Below are 13,179 nucleotides of genomic sequence, written 5' to 3' on the forward strand. Positions count from 1 at the left end.
CAGGTTATCGTGGGGCATCATCGGGTCATGATTCTCACAGTTCTCATCAGGGCCAGTCATTACTTAGTGCTTTTCTAGCTCAGAGTTGGTCCCGTGCTCCATCAGCTCAGGGCTCTTCTATGCCAGGTGCATCTGCTAGTCACTCCGGTGTGAGGGGTTCCCTTCAATCCCCTTATCCAGCACGTAGGATTTGTTAAGAGTGTGGAGATATGCGTCATATATGGAGGTAGTGGCCTCGTCGTCTTGCGGGTTCATCTCAGCTGAGGGGTCAGTCATCGGCTTCAGCACCAGTTACTTCATCACCACCCGCCCAGCCAGCTAGGGGTAGAGGTCAGTCAGCTAGAGGTCGTCCTAGAGGGGGAAGTCGATCAGGTGGCGGTCAGGCCCGTTTCTATGCACTTCCAGCTAGACCCGATGCTATTGCTTCCAATGCTGTCATTACAAGTATTGCTTCAGTCTACCACAGAGATACCTCTGTATTATTTGATCTCGAGTCCACCTTTTCTTATGTGTCATCATACTTTGTTGTTATTTGGGTACGCCCCGTGAGTTTCTTGCTTTACCTGTTCATGTATCTATCTCGGTGGGCGATACTATTATTGTAGACCATGTGTATCGGTCGTGTGTGGTGACTATTAGGGGGTTGGAGACCCGAGTAGATCTTTTACTATTATGTATGGTGGATTTTGATGTTATTTTGGGCATGGATTGGTTATATCTGTGTCGTGCTATTCTGGAATATCATGCTAAGATAGTGACATTGGCTATACCGGGTGTGCCACAAATTGAGTGGAGAGGTGTGACTGATTATGTTCCCAGTAGAGTGATCTTATTCTTGAAGGCCCAGGGTATGGTTGGGAAAGGTTGTCTTTCGTATCTAGCCTTTGTGAGGGATGTCAGTGTTGAGACTCCCAGTATTGATTCTATTCCAGTTGTAAGGGATTTTCCCGATGTGTTTCCCGCAGACCTGCCGGGCATGCCACCATACAGGGACATTGATTTTGGTATTGACCTGGTACTGGGCACTCAGCCCATTTCTATTCCATCGTATCGTATGGCACCAGCGGAGTTGAAGGAGTTAAAGGAGCAGCTTTAGGAACTCCTTGATAAGGGGTTCATCCGGCCTAGTGTGTCACCTTGGGGTGCGCCGGTTCTATTTGTGAAGAAGAAGGATGGCACTATAAGGATGTGCATTGATTATAGGAAATTGAACAAAGTAACAGTTAAGAACAAGTATCCTTTGCCTCGCATTGCCGATTTATTCGACCAGCTTCAGGGAGCGAGAGTGTTCTCCAAGATTGATCTCCGTTCAGGTTATCACCAGTTGAAGATCAGGAGCTCAGATATTCTTAAGACAACTTTCAGGACCCGATATGGTCATTATAAGTTCTTGGTGATGTCTTTTGGGCTGACCGATGCCCCAGCAGCGTTCATGCATTTGATGAACAGTGTGTTCCGACCTTATCTCGACTCATTTGTCATAATCTTCATAGACGATATTCTGGTGTATTTGCGAGTCAGGAGGAGCACGCAGAGCATTTGAGAGTTGTGTTGCAGAGATTGAGGGAGGAGAAGCTTTATGCAAAATTCTCCAAGTGTGAGTTTTGTCTTAGTTCAGTGACTTTCTTGGGGCACGTGGTGTCCAACAATGGTATTCAGGTTGATCCGAAGAAGCCCAGACCGTCCTCAGTCTCAGAGATTCACAACTTTCTTGGTTGGGCAGGTTATTATTGCCGGTTTATTTAGGGATTCTCGTCTATCGCATTGCCCTTGACCAAGTTGACTCAGAAGGGTGCTTCATTTGTATGGTCGGATGAGTGTGAGGAGAGCTTTCAGAAGCTCAAAAAAGCCTTGACCACAACTCCAGTATTAGTTTTTCCATCAGCTTCAGGTTCATATACCGTGTATTGTGATGCTTTGAGAGTCGGTATTGGTTGTGTATTGATGCATAATGGTAGAGTTATTGTCAATGCTTCTCGTCAATTGAAGCCTTATGAGAAGAACTACCCCGTTCATGATTTGGAGTTGGCTGCCATAGTTCATGCGTTGAAGATTTGGAGGCATTACTTGTATGGTGTGTCTTGTGAGGTGTTTACTGATCATCGTAGTCGCCAACACTTGTTCAAGCAGAAGGATCTCAATTTGAGGGAGCGGAGATGGTTGGAGTTGCTAAAGGATTATGATATCACTATATTGTAGCATCCGGGAAAGGCCAATGTAGTGGCCGATGCTTTGAGCTGAAAAGCCGTGAGTATGGAGAGTTTGGCATATATTCTAGTTGGGGAGAGACCTTTTGCAGTTGATGTTCAGGCCCTGGACAATCAGTTTGTGAGGTTGGATATTTCGGAGCCCGATCGAGTATTGGCTTGTGTGGTTTCTCTGTCTTCCTTATATGATCACATCAGAGAGTGCCAATATGATGATCCGAATTTGCTTATCCTTAAGGACAGAGTTCAGCATGATGATGCCAGAGATGTGACCATTTGTGATGATGGGGTATTGTGGATGCATAGCCGGATTTTTGTGCCCAATGTGGATGGGCTTTAGGAGTTGATTCTGGAGGAGGCCCATAGCTCGCGGTATTCCATTCATTCGTGTGCTGCGAAGATGTATCAGGATCTGAGATAGCATTATTTATGGAGAATAATGAAGAAAGACATTGTGGGATTTGTAGCTCGGTGTCTCAATTGTCAGCACGTGAAATACGAGCATCAGAGACAAGGTGGCTTGCTTCAGCGGATGGATATTCCCGAGTGGAAGTGGGAGCGGATCACTATGGACTTTGTAGTTGGACTTCCACAAACTTTGAAGAAGTTTGATGCTATTTGGGTGATTATGGATCGGATGACCAAGTCCGCGCACTTCATTCCTTTATGTACTACCTATTCTTCAGAGCGGTTGGAAGAGATCTATATCTGGGAGATTGTTCGTTTGCATGGTGTCCCAGTTTCCATCATTTCAGATAGGGGCACTCAGTTTACTTCGCAGTTTTGGAGGTCTGTGCAGCAAGAGTTAGATACTCAGGTTGAGTTGAGCACAACTTTTCACCCTTAGATGGACGGGCAATTCAAGTGCACTATTTAGATATTGGAGGACATGTTGCATGCTTGTGTCATTGATTTCAGAGGGTCATGTGATCGGTTTTTACCGCTTGCAGAGTTTGCTTATAACAACAACTACTAGTCGAGTATTTAGATGGCTCCATATAAGGTTTTGTATGGTAGGCGGTGTAGGTCTCTAGTTGGTTGGTTCGAGCCCGGTGAGGTTAGGCTATTGGGGACAGACTTGGTGCAGGATGCTTTAAAAAAGGTGAAGGTAATTCAGGAGAGACTTTATATAGCGTAGTCAAGACAAAAGAGTTATGTTGACAGGAAGGTCCGAGATGTGTCCTGCATGGTTGGGGAGAAGGTTTTGTTGAGGGTTTCACCCATGAAGGGTGTTATGAGATTTGGGAAGGAAGGGAGATTAAGTCCTGGGTTCATTGGGCCTTTTGAGGTGCTTCGGAGGATTGGGTAAGTGGCCTATGAGCTTGCTTTGCCACCTAGCTTGTCGAGTGTGCATCCGGTATATTATGTTTTTATGCTCCGGAAGTATATTGGGGACCCGTCTTATGTTTTGGATTTTAGCACGGTTCAGTTGGATGATGATTTGACCTATGATGTGGAGCTAGTAGCTATTTTGAGTCGTCAGGTTCGAAAGTTAAGGTCAAAGGATATAGCTTTAGTGAAAGTGCAGTGGAGAGGTTGTCCCGTGGAGGAGGCTACCTGGGAGACCGAGCGAGAGATGCGGAGCAGATATCCTCACCTGTTTGAGGCTTCATGTATGTTTCTTGACTCGTTCGAGGACGAATGTTTGTTTAAGTTGGGGAGGATGTGACGATCCGGCCAGTCATCTCATGTGTTACCGATCCGTTTCCTCCATTTATGCTTCTTATTGCTTTGTCTATCGGTTCTATATGTGATCGGGTTGGCTGTCTCGGGTTCGGAAAGGATTTGGTAAGGTTTAAGACACTTAGTCTCTTTTGGGGAAGCTTAAGTTGGAAAAATCAATCAGAGGTTGACTTATGTGTTAGAGGGTTCGGATGTGAGTTCCAACGGTTCGGATAGATTCGGAAGGTGATTTGGGACTTAGGAGCGTGATTGGAATGTGTTTTGGAGGTCCGGAGTAGATTTAGGCTTGAATTGGCTAAATTGGTATTTTGGCAATTCCCATTTGGTAGGTGAGATTTTGATATAGGGGTCGGAATGGAATTCCGAGAGTTGCAGTAGTTCTGTGGTGTCATTTGAGATGTGTATGCAAAATTGTAGGTCATTCGGACGTGGTTTGGTTGGGGTTTTGATCAAAAGCGTAATTCGAAAGAATTTGTAAACTTAGGCTTGAATCCGATGTGTTTTGGTTGATTCGATGTTGTTTGAGGTGTTCTAAAGATTGGTATAATTTTGAATAAGGTTATGGGGTATGTTTGTCCTTTTGGTTGAGGTCTGGGGGGCCTCAGGGTGATTTCGAATGGTCGACGGGGAGTTTGGAATTTTTGGAGAAGCTGCAGATTTGCTGCTTCTATTGTTTCCGCACCTACAGATTGGGGACCGCAGGTGCGACGCCGCATATGTAGATTATTGATCGCATAAGCGGAAAGGGGCTAGGAGAGCAGAAACAATAGAAGCGGTCAAGGAGCCGCACCTGCGATGGCACATGCGCAGATATTGCATTGCAGATGCCGAGTTGGGCAGTTTAAGTGAAAACCGCAGAAGCGGGAATATGGCCGCAGAGGTGAAATCCCTGGGCCAGAAAGTATAAATTGTTTCCTTCGTGATTTTTGAGCTATTTCACCATTTCTAAGTCGGCTTTGGAGCGTTTTGGATGATTTTGAAGAAGGATTTTAAGGGAACTTCATTGAGGTAAGGATTTTGGACCTAAAAATCGTTCCTATGGTATTGTTTCACGGATAAGAGCTATAATTAAAGGATTTTAAGGGCTAAAATTGGGGAAAACTAGAGCTTGGTATTGGAGACCTAGACTTGAGGATTTGAGGGACCATTTGTGGTCGGATTTTGGTACTTTTGATATGTATGAACTAGAGGGGAGATGAGGAATCTATTAATGTGAATTTTATCGAATTCCGAAATGTGGGCCCGAGGGTCGGGTTTTGGTAATTTCGAGATTTATGTTTAAAATTGATTATTTTTGCTTGGGCTTCATTTCCTTAGCATATTTTGACGCCATGATTCTAATTTTGGATAGATTCCACGCCAGTAGAGGTTGATTCGAGGGTCAAAGGCATCGCGGGCTAGAGTTTGGACCGGATTGAGGTGAGTAATGATTGTAAATGATGTCTTGAGGGTATGAAACCTCGGATTTGCACATCGTTGTGCTATATTGAGGTGATGTACATGCTAGTAGAGGTTGATGAAACCCATGGTTCTGATTTTGGATAGATTCGATGCCAGTAGAGGTTGATTCGAGGCTCAAAGGCATCGCGGGCTAGAGTTTGGACCGGATTGAGGTGAGTAATGATTGTAAATGATGTCTTGAGGGTATGAAACCCCGGATTTACACATCGTTGTGCTATATTGAGGTGACGCACATGCTAGATGTCGAGCGTGGGATCGTGCACTGTTGGAAATTGTGACTTAGTCCGTCCCGAATGACTATTTTACTGCGTATTCGATTGAAATCTATTTGCTATCATCATGTTTTGGGTTGAATATCATATCTGGGCCTAGTGCCAACTATTTGAACCCTTAGGAAATTTTTATTGATATTTCCTCACTGTTTTGACTTTATACTTGAACTCAGTCATGCTATATTCCACTATTTTCATAACCCAACCATGTTTACTCTATTCTAACACTTAAATAATCTTTTAAATGATATTTTGAGCTGAGAATCATGTTTTGATATTGCTCGGGTGGCTTGTGAGGATTTTGACTGAGTAAGGCCGATGGCCTATGTTGTGAGGAAACACTGATTATGATTATGAGGCCGAGGGCCTGAGATATTTACGCCATGAGGTGACTTGTTGATATGAGGCCGAGAGCCTACTGATGATACCACGAGATGGGTTGATATTGCGCTTGGGCCGTAAGGGGTCCCTCCAGGAGTCTGTACACCCCCAGTTAGCGCGGATACCCATTGTGATGTGAAATATAGCCCGAGGGGCTAGTATTGTTGACATTGTGCTCGAGGGGCAATCCTTTATGTGCTTATCTATCTTATTTGTCAATCATTTACCTGTTTAATTGTTGAATAGGCATTTCTTGATGTTTAATCTGAACTTATATGATTTTACATATCTTTACTGAATCACCGTTCTTACCTGTTTTACTTCTTCATTATAGCCTGTAATGTGTTTACGTGTTTTCATATTTCTCAGTCGTTTATATATGATTATTATTCACGGAGTTGGAGTACTCACTTTACTCCCTGCACCCTGTGTGCAGATTCAGGCGTTGCTGATCCTGTGCGCGAGTTGAGAGCTCCCGGCAGGCTTTGGAGTCCATGAGGTAGTTGTCTGGCATCCGCAGTCCCGTGTTTCTCCCCCTTTATCTCATTTTCTTTTCTCTGATTAGTGACTCTATAGTAGCTTTATAGACCTTTCTTGTATTTATCCGAATTTAGTAGTTGCTCATGACTAGTGACACCCCGGTATCGGGCTATGTTGGGTTGTATTCCGCAAATTATTTCGTATTGTCATTATTTATTTTTGGATTTATATCATGTGTAAGATTAAATGCTTATCTCTTAATTGCTTAAAAACAAATTGAAAAAGTGTCGGCTGACCTTGTCTTCACGAGAGGTGCCATCACGACCGGGTCCGGGTTTGGGGTCGTGACATCTAGTCCATCTGACAGCCTTCGCATTTGCGAAGAACATCTCGCATTTGCGAGGAAGGCTGGCCTTGAGGTCTTCGCATTTGCGAAGCAAAAACTCGCATTGCGATCCCTGATTACATTGCAATTGCGATGCCTGGTCTCGCAATTGCGAGATCAGGGGCCTGCTACACAGCTGCAACATACCAGCCATCTTACTAAGTCCAAATTCACACTGTGGCCTATCCAAAACTCACCCGAGCCATCGAGACTCCAAACTAAACATGCACGCAAGTCTAAAAACATCATACGGACTTGCTCGTACAATCATATCATCAAAATAACATCAACAACTATGAATTTAACCTCAAATTCATGAAATTTTTTAAGAACATTGAAATTTCCATGTCCGATTTATACCAAATCAACTCAGACTCTAACCAAATTTCAAAGATTCAACTTTATTTTTAAACCTGTACCGGGCTCCGGAACTAAGATACGGGCCTGATACCATCAAGAAAATGCATCATTTCTCTTCTAAAAGCTTTTATATTTTCCACCAACCAATTTTTTTTAAAAATTCTTTTCTCGAGCTAGGGACCTCGGAATTCGATTCTGGGGCATACGCCAAAGTCTCATATTTTATTACGAAGCCTACGGGACTGTCCGATTACGGGTCCGGATCCGTTTACCAAGAATGTTGATCGAAGTCAACTTTAACCAATTTTAAAGGCCAAATTCATTATTTTTTTTAAAATTTCACATAAAAGCTTTCCGGAAACGCGCTTGAACTGCGCACGCAAATTAAGGTGAGATAAAAAAAAGGTTTTTAAGGCATCGAAACACAGTTTTGACTTCTAACACAAGAGATCCTTTAGGGTCATCACATTTTTCTCCGACCCTATAATTGTATTGAAAATTTCAATGAACCTATATAATATTTTAATGCCGAACCCAGAAGCAACGCGTTGTCAGTTTGTTCCTTTTAACGAAGCTTTCCATCTCTTTTTTTTTTTTTGAAGAAAAAAGATAAAATCTCCAAACAAAGAAGGCTCACTCTCCCAATCAAAATCAAAAGAAAAGTGAATGAGAGAGTGTCTCCCTATCAAAATCAAAAGAAAAGTGAATGAGAGAGTGTTTGGTCACGTTTTTGTTCAACGTCCCATCTCTAATATTTTTTCTTTCTTCTTTTTCTCATTCTTTATTTTTCTTGTTCGTCTTTCTTTTGTCCTTTGATTTTTACGTAGATTTTGCTTTTATTTTAAAACTTTTGATTCCAAAGGTTGAACCTTATAGTATTTGTATTGTTGTGCAATACTTCTCCTAAAATTTTAGACGGATTTTTTTAATTTTTTCTTCACCATTGCCATGTGAATATGATTTGTATAATAATCGGAGGATAGAGACCATATATTTTATTCTTTTTTATTTCTGATTTTTATAAATTTCAATAGTTTTTTATACATGGCTTCACAAGTTTAATGAACAAATATTAAGCAATTTAAATCTTCAATTTTTATTTTTTTATTTTTGTTCCTTTTATGGTGCAAGATCAAATTAAAGTGAGATATTCAATTTGTAATAGTAGACTACAAATAGTTTTTCTTATAAAAGAAGTCCTTTGTAACCGTCTAAGAACTGAATTCGAAAAAAGATGGAAATTGAGAAATTGGGGAATTTTATTAATTGGGCAACAATAGTTCAAATGATTGGAAATCAACAATCGATTACAGGTAACAACTAATCGATAGCGGGTAACTTCAAACTCCATTAACACCTGCAATGGAAAAGTAGGGTTCAGAATTGATAGAAGAAAGGAGAAGAAAAGAAGAGTGGAAGAAGAGAGAGAAAGAGAGTTAGGGAAATGAATTTACCAGATTTCTAACTAACTTCCCTCTCCGTTGGAATCTGTTGAAATAGCCAACTGGTTGTAACCTTCGTCAATGATGTTTGAGATTGAATCTGTGCCCTTTATTATTTAAAAGTGGCTATGCACGTGCCTCACTTATTGAGTTGTTGTTGTCCACATGGCTTTATTAATTCCGACCATCACCTAACATATATCGCTAACCTTAATTCCTCTTTCTAATTTCAACCTTCACTTTCTAAATCGAGCCCCCAATTTCTCTCTTCAGCTTACACATTACACTGCCCTTCCCTTCCAAATCGACCTTGTCCTCAAGGTCGTAATAGAACGACAAAGTCAGGAAATTGACTTTGTATGTAGCCCTAGTCCTCCCATGTGGTTTCATCTCGCCCCAAATTTGTCCACTGAACCAAGACCTTCATGGCGGTTGCGTTGTTGACTTTGACAATATTTCATTGCAAGATGGCTAAGGGCTGAACTAACACTCGACCACCTTCATCACAAAGTGGAGGCTATTGTTGTGGAATCACTGCTGGACCCACTCTTTTTTAAGATATGGTATATGGAAGACAGGATGGACTTGCGAACCTAGAGGAAGCTCTAAGCGGTAAGCGACTGAACCTATCTTTTGTAGGACTTTGTAAGGTCCATAAAAATTGGAACTAAGCTTTAATTTTCTTCGAATAGCTACTGAGGCTTGTCGGTATAGTTGTAACTTCAAATGGACCAAATCGCCTTCTTGAAGGTGTCTATCTATTCAATTTTTGTCTGCATAGAATTTCATACGAGCTTGATTCTGTTGCAGTTTTTCTTTCAAGATTTGCAACATGTTCTGCCTCTAAGCTATACACTGGCCCACTAGCGTATATGTGAGGTGGTGTAGGGAGCCTAGTGGTACTTGTGAAGGAGGATATCCATATAGAGCCTCAAATGGAGTGGACTTGAGAAATGTGTGGTGGTTGGTATTATACCACCATTCTGCTAGAGGCAACCACTTCATCCACTGATTGAGATCTGAGAAAACCGTAGCCTTGAGAAAGGTTTCCAAACATCGATTAAGTCTTTCAAATTTCCCATCAGACTGAGGATGGTATGCACTAGTCATATTCAATTTAGTACCCAAGGATTTGAATAATTGTTGCCAAAATTGACTTGTGGATATCGAGTATCTGTCAGTTACTATGGATTTAGGCAACCCATATAACTTATAAATCTCTTTAAGGAATATCTCAGCTATGTCCTCAGCTGAATATGGGTGTTTAAGGGTAATGAAATGCCCATACTTAGTCAGCATGTCAACTACTACCAGGACTGCATTCTTAGACCTAGAAATGGGGAGACCTTCCACAAATTCCATAGCAATGTCCAGCCATGGTAAGTTTGGTATGGGCAATTGTTGTAGTAGACCTGGCGTGTGGATATTTTCTATTTTCACTCTTTGACAAACATTACACTCAACCACCCACTTATAAATGTCATTCTTCTTATGAGGCCAAAAAAATACCATACTAACTTTTTTGTAAGACCCTTGTTGCCTAGAATGGCCCCCAAGGGTAATTGATGCAGCAACTCAAATATTCTGTTCCTCAGATTGGTTGCTCTCCCCACAAAAATCTTGTGTTCAAATCTGATGATGCTCTTTTGTAAGGTATAACCCAGCCTGTTGCCAGGAATGGTTATCAACTCAGTAATGAGTTGAATGGTTGTAGGTTCATGCTCATAGTTGTGTATTATATATTGAATCCATGTAGGCTCTACACTGGTGATGGTATTAAGGGATGAGTCATCCTCTAGTCTTCTAGAAAGAGCATCAGTCACTCTATTCCCAGTTCCCTTCTTATATTGGACTTCATAGTCTAGCCCCAGTAGCTTAGTGAGTCCCTTTTGCTGAAGAGCGATAGTTACTCTTTGTTCCAGCAAGTATTTGAGGATGTGATGGTCAGTTCTGATAATGAAATGGCCCCTTGTAGATAATGTCTCCACCTATCTATAGCTAATAGTATAACCATATACTCCTTTTCATATGTAGAAAGTCCTAGATGTTTAGGGGCCAAGGCATTGCTAAAGAAGGCAATTGGTCTGCCTTCTTGAATTAGTACAACTCCCATCCCTTTATATCATGCATCAGTCTCCACTATGAAAAGTTTTAGTGAAGTCTGCTAGGGCTAGAATAGAGGCAGTAAACATAGACTACTTGAGTTATTGAAAAGCCACTTCAGTTTCTGCATTCCATTTAAAAGAATTCTTCTTGAGCAGGTTGGTTAGTGGCCTACTGATGATGCCAAAGGATTTTATAAATCTACTATAATAGCCAGTGAGACCTAGAAATCCTGTCAAGGCTTTCATAGTTTTGGGAACATGCCAATTAACCATTGCTTCTATTTTTGTAGGGTATGTGGACACCCCCTTCCTAGTAATAATATGTCTCAAGTACTCCACCTTAGCTTGACCAAAAGAACACTTTGAAAGTTTAACATACAATTGTTCCTTTCTTACAATCTGCAGCACCTTGTTAAGATGCTCCTTGTGATCTTGAACTGTGGCACTATAGACTAGGATGTCATCAAAGAATGCCAAGAAAAATTGTCTCAAATATGCCCTGAAAACATGGTTCATTAGCCCCTGAAATGTAGCTTGGGCATTAGTCAACTCAAAAGGCATGATTTTAAACTCATAATTCCCCAAATGAGTTCTAAATGCAGTCTTATACATATTTACCTTCCCCATTCTGATTTGGTGGTAGCCAGCTCTTAGGTCAATCTTTGAGAATATGTAGGAACCACTTAACTCATCCATTAAATCATCCTACTAATGGCATGAGAAACTTGTCTTTGATGGTCATTTTATTGAGCTATCTCTAATCGATGCAAACCTCCAACTACCATCTTTTTTCTTTACTAATAGTACTGGAGAAGAAAAAAAAAGAGTGAATTGGTTGTATAATGCCATTATGAAGCATCTCATTCACTTGTTTTTCAATCTTCTTTTTCTAAAAATAACTGTACATATATGGTCTAATGTTGACTGATGCTGCATCTGATTTTAGGGGTATAAAATGATCTTGTTGCTTGCTGGAAAGCAGTGTTTTGGGCTCCTCAAAGACATCTAGATATTGCTTAATGATGTTGTTTATGGTTACTGGTACAACCTCCTCCTGGTCAACTTCTGCAGCTGACAAGGTAAACATGTGAGCCCATATTGCTTGTCCTTTCTTCAGTAGTTGTTTAACACCAGTAGTACACATGTTTTTCAATTCTCCTTGGTTGTATATGCCTTTAAGTTCTACTCTTTTTCCCTTATGGGAAATATCCACCTTGTACTCTATGAAATCTAATAGAACTGGATTATGCATCTTCATCCAATCCCCCCCTAATATCATATCATTGCCCCTAGTTTTATGAGTCTCACTGAATCTTCAAATTCCACCCCTTGGATTTTTCACTTGAATTTGGGACAAAAGTGTAGACTCATGAGGTAGTTCTCATTGGCCACAGTGACCCTCATGGGTCTGTTGTTTGTGATGATGCATTCCATCATCTTAGTTGTCTCAAGCTCCAAGAAACTGTGGGTACTCTCTGAATCAAGTAGGATAGTTATCTGATTCTTCTTAGATTCTCCTTTAAGTTTGATTGTGTTGGGCACCTCAGTACCAGAAAGGGAATTTAAGATGATGGCTTCATCCATCACTTCACCTTCATGTAGCTCCTCTAATGGTTCTTTTTGGCCTATTATCTCCTCCTATTGAATTTCTTCTTCATGTTCTTCCGCAGTAATGGCATTGTTCTGTTTCTCTTTGCACTGATGTCCCGGAAAGTATTTATCACCACACTTATAATGCAGTCTTTGATTCCTCATGTACTTATTTACTCTAGTGTTCTGGTTGCCAAAATTGTTGGAACCTTCTCCCTTGTGATTTGTACTAGAACGCTGATTACTAGGATTTGCAGACTGGTTGGTGTATGAGCTCTTGCCCCAAGTGGCCTTTCCCTTTTTATCTCATGCTTCTATTACCTTCTCCTGATGTTTAGCTTTTTCCACATCTTGACTTAAGGTAAAGGGATCTAACATCTTAACTGTGTATCTAATATCCTCTTTTAGGCCCTCCATAAAGAATTCCAAAAACATTCCTCAGGAATAGTAGGGTTTCTAATTAAAACTCATGCCTTAAGATCCTCAAATTGTTTTAGATACTCATTAACAGTTCCCTTTTGTTCAATTTTTTTGAATTATCCTATCAATTTGGATTTACTATTTCTTGCATTTTGGAATCTTTTACATAGTTCCTCACAAAAATCTTGCCATCTAACAGTTCCTCTACTAAGGTGATAAGAGAAATACCAAGCTTCAGCCTTACCACATAGATGTATAACTACTTCCTCAAGCTTCTGATCTAGGTCATTAATGTGGTTGTAATGGAAGTTTCTCTCATATTTCCTCAACCAAGAACAGTGGTCTGTTCCTTCTGCCCCATCAAAATAAGGAAATTCCACCCTAGAATGGTTG

The 13,179-nt window shown here is 41.0% G+C and overlaps 1 protein-coding gene across 1 annotated transcript; it reads right to left on the minus strand.

The window, feature by feature from the left end:
- Positions 1-10,875: 10,875 nt before the first annotated feature.
- On the minus strand, positions 10,876-11,472 carry LOC138880149 (uncharacterized mitochondrial protein AtMg00860-like). Its single transcript, XM_070159814.1, has one exon. It carries the CDS (start codon positions 11,470-11,472, stop codon positions 10,876-10,878), a length of 597 nt encoding a protein of 198 aa, XP_070015915.1.
- Positions 11,473-13,179: the final 1,707 nt, after the last annotated feature.

This window comes from Nicotiana sylvestris, chromosome 10, assembly GCF_000393655.2.
Source record: "Nicotiana sylvestris chromosome 10, ASM39365v2, whole genome shotgun sequence".
In the NCBI taxonomy this organism is placed as follows: domain Eukaryota; kingdom Viridiplantae; phylum Streptophyta; class Magnoliopsida; order Solanales; family Solanaceae; genus Nicotiana; species Nicotiana sylvestris.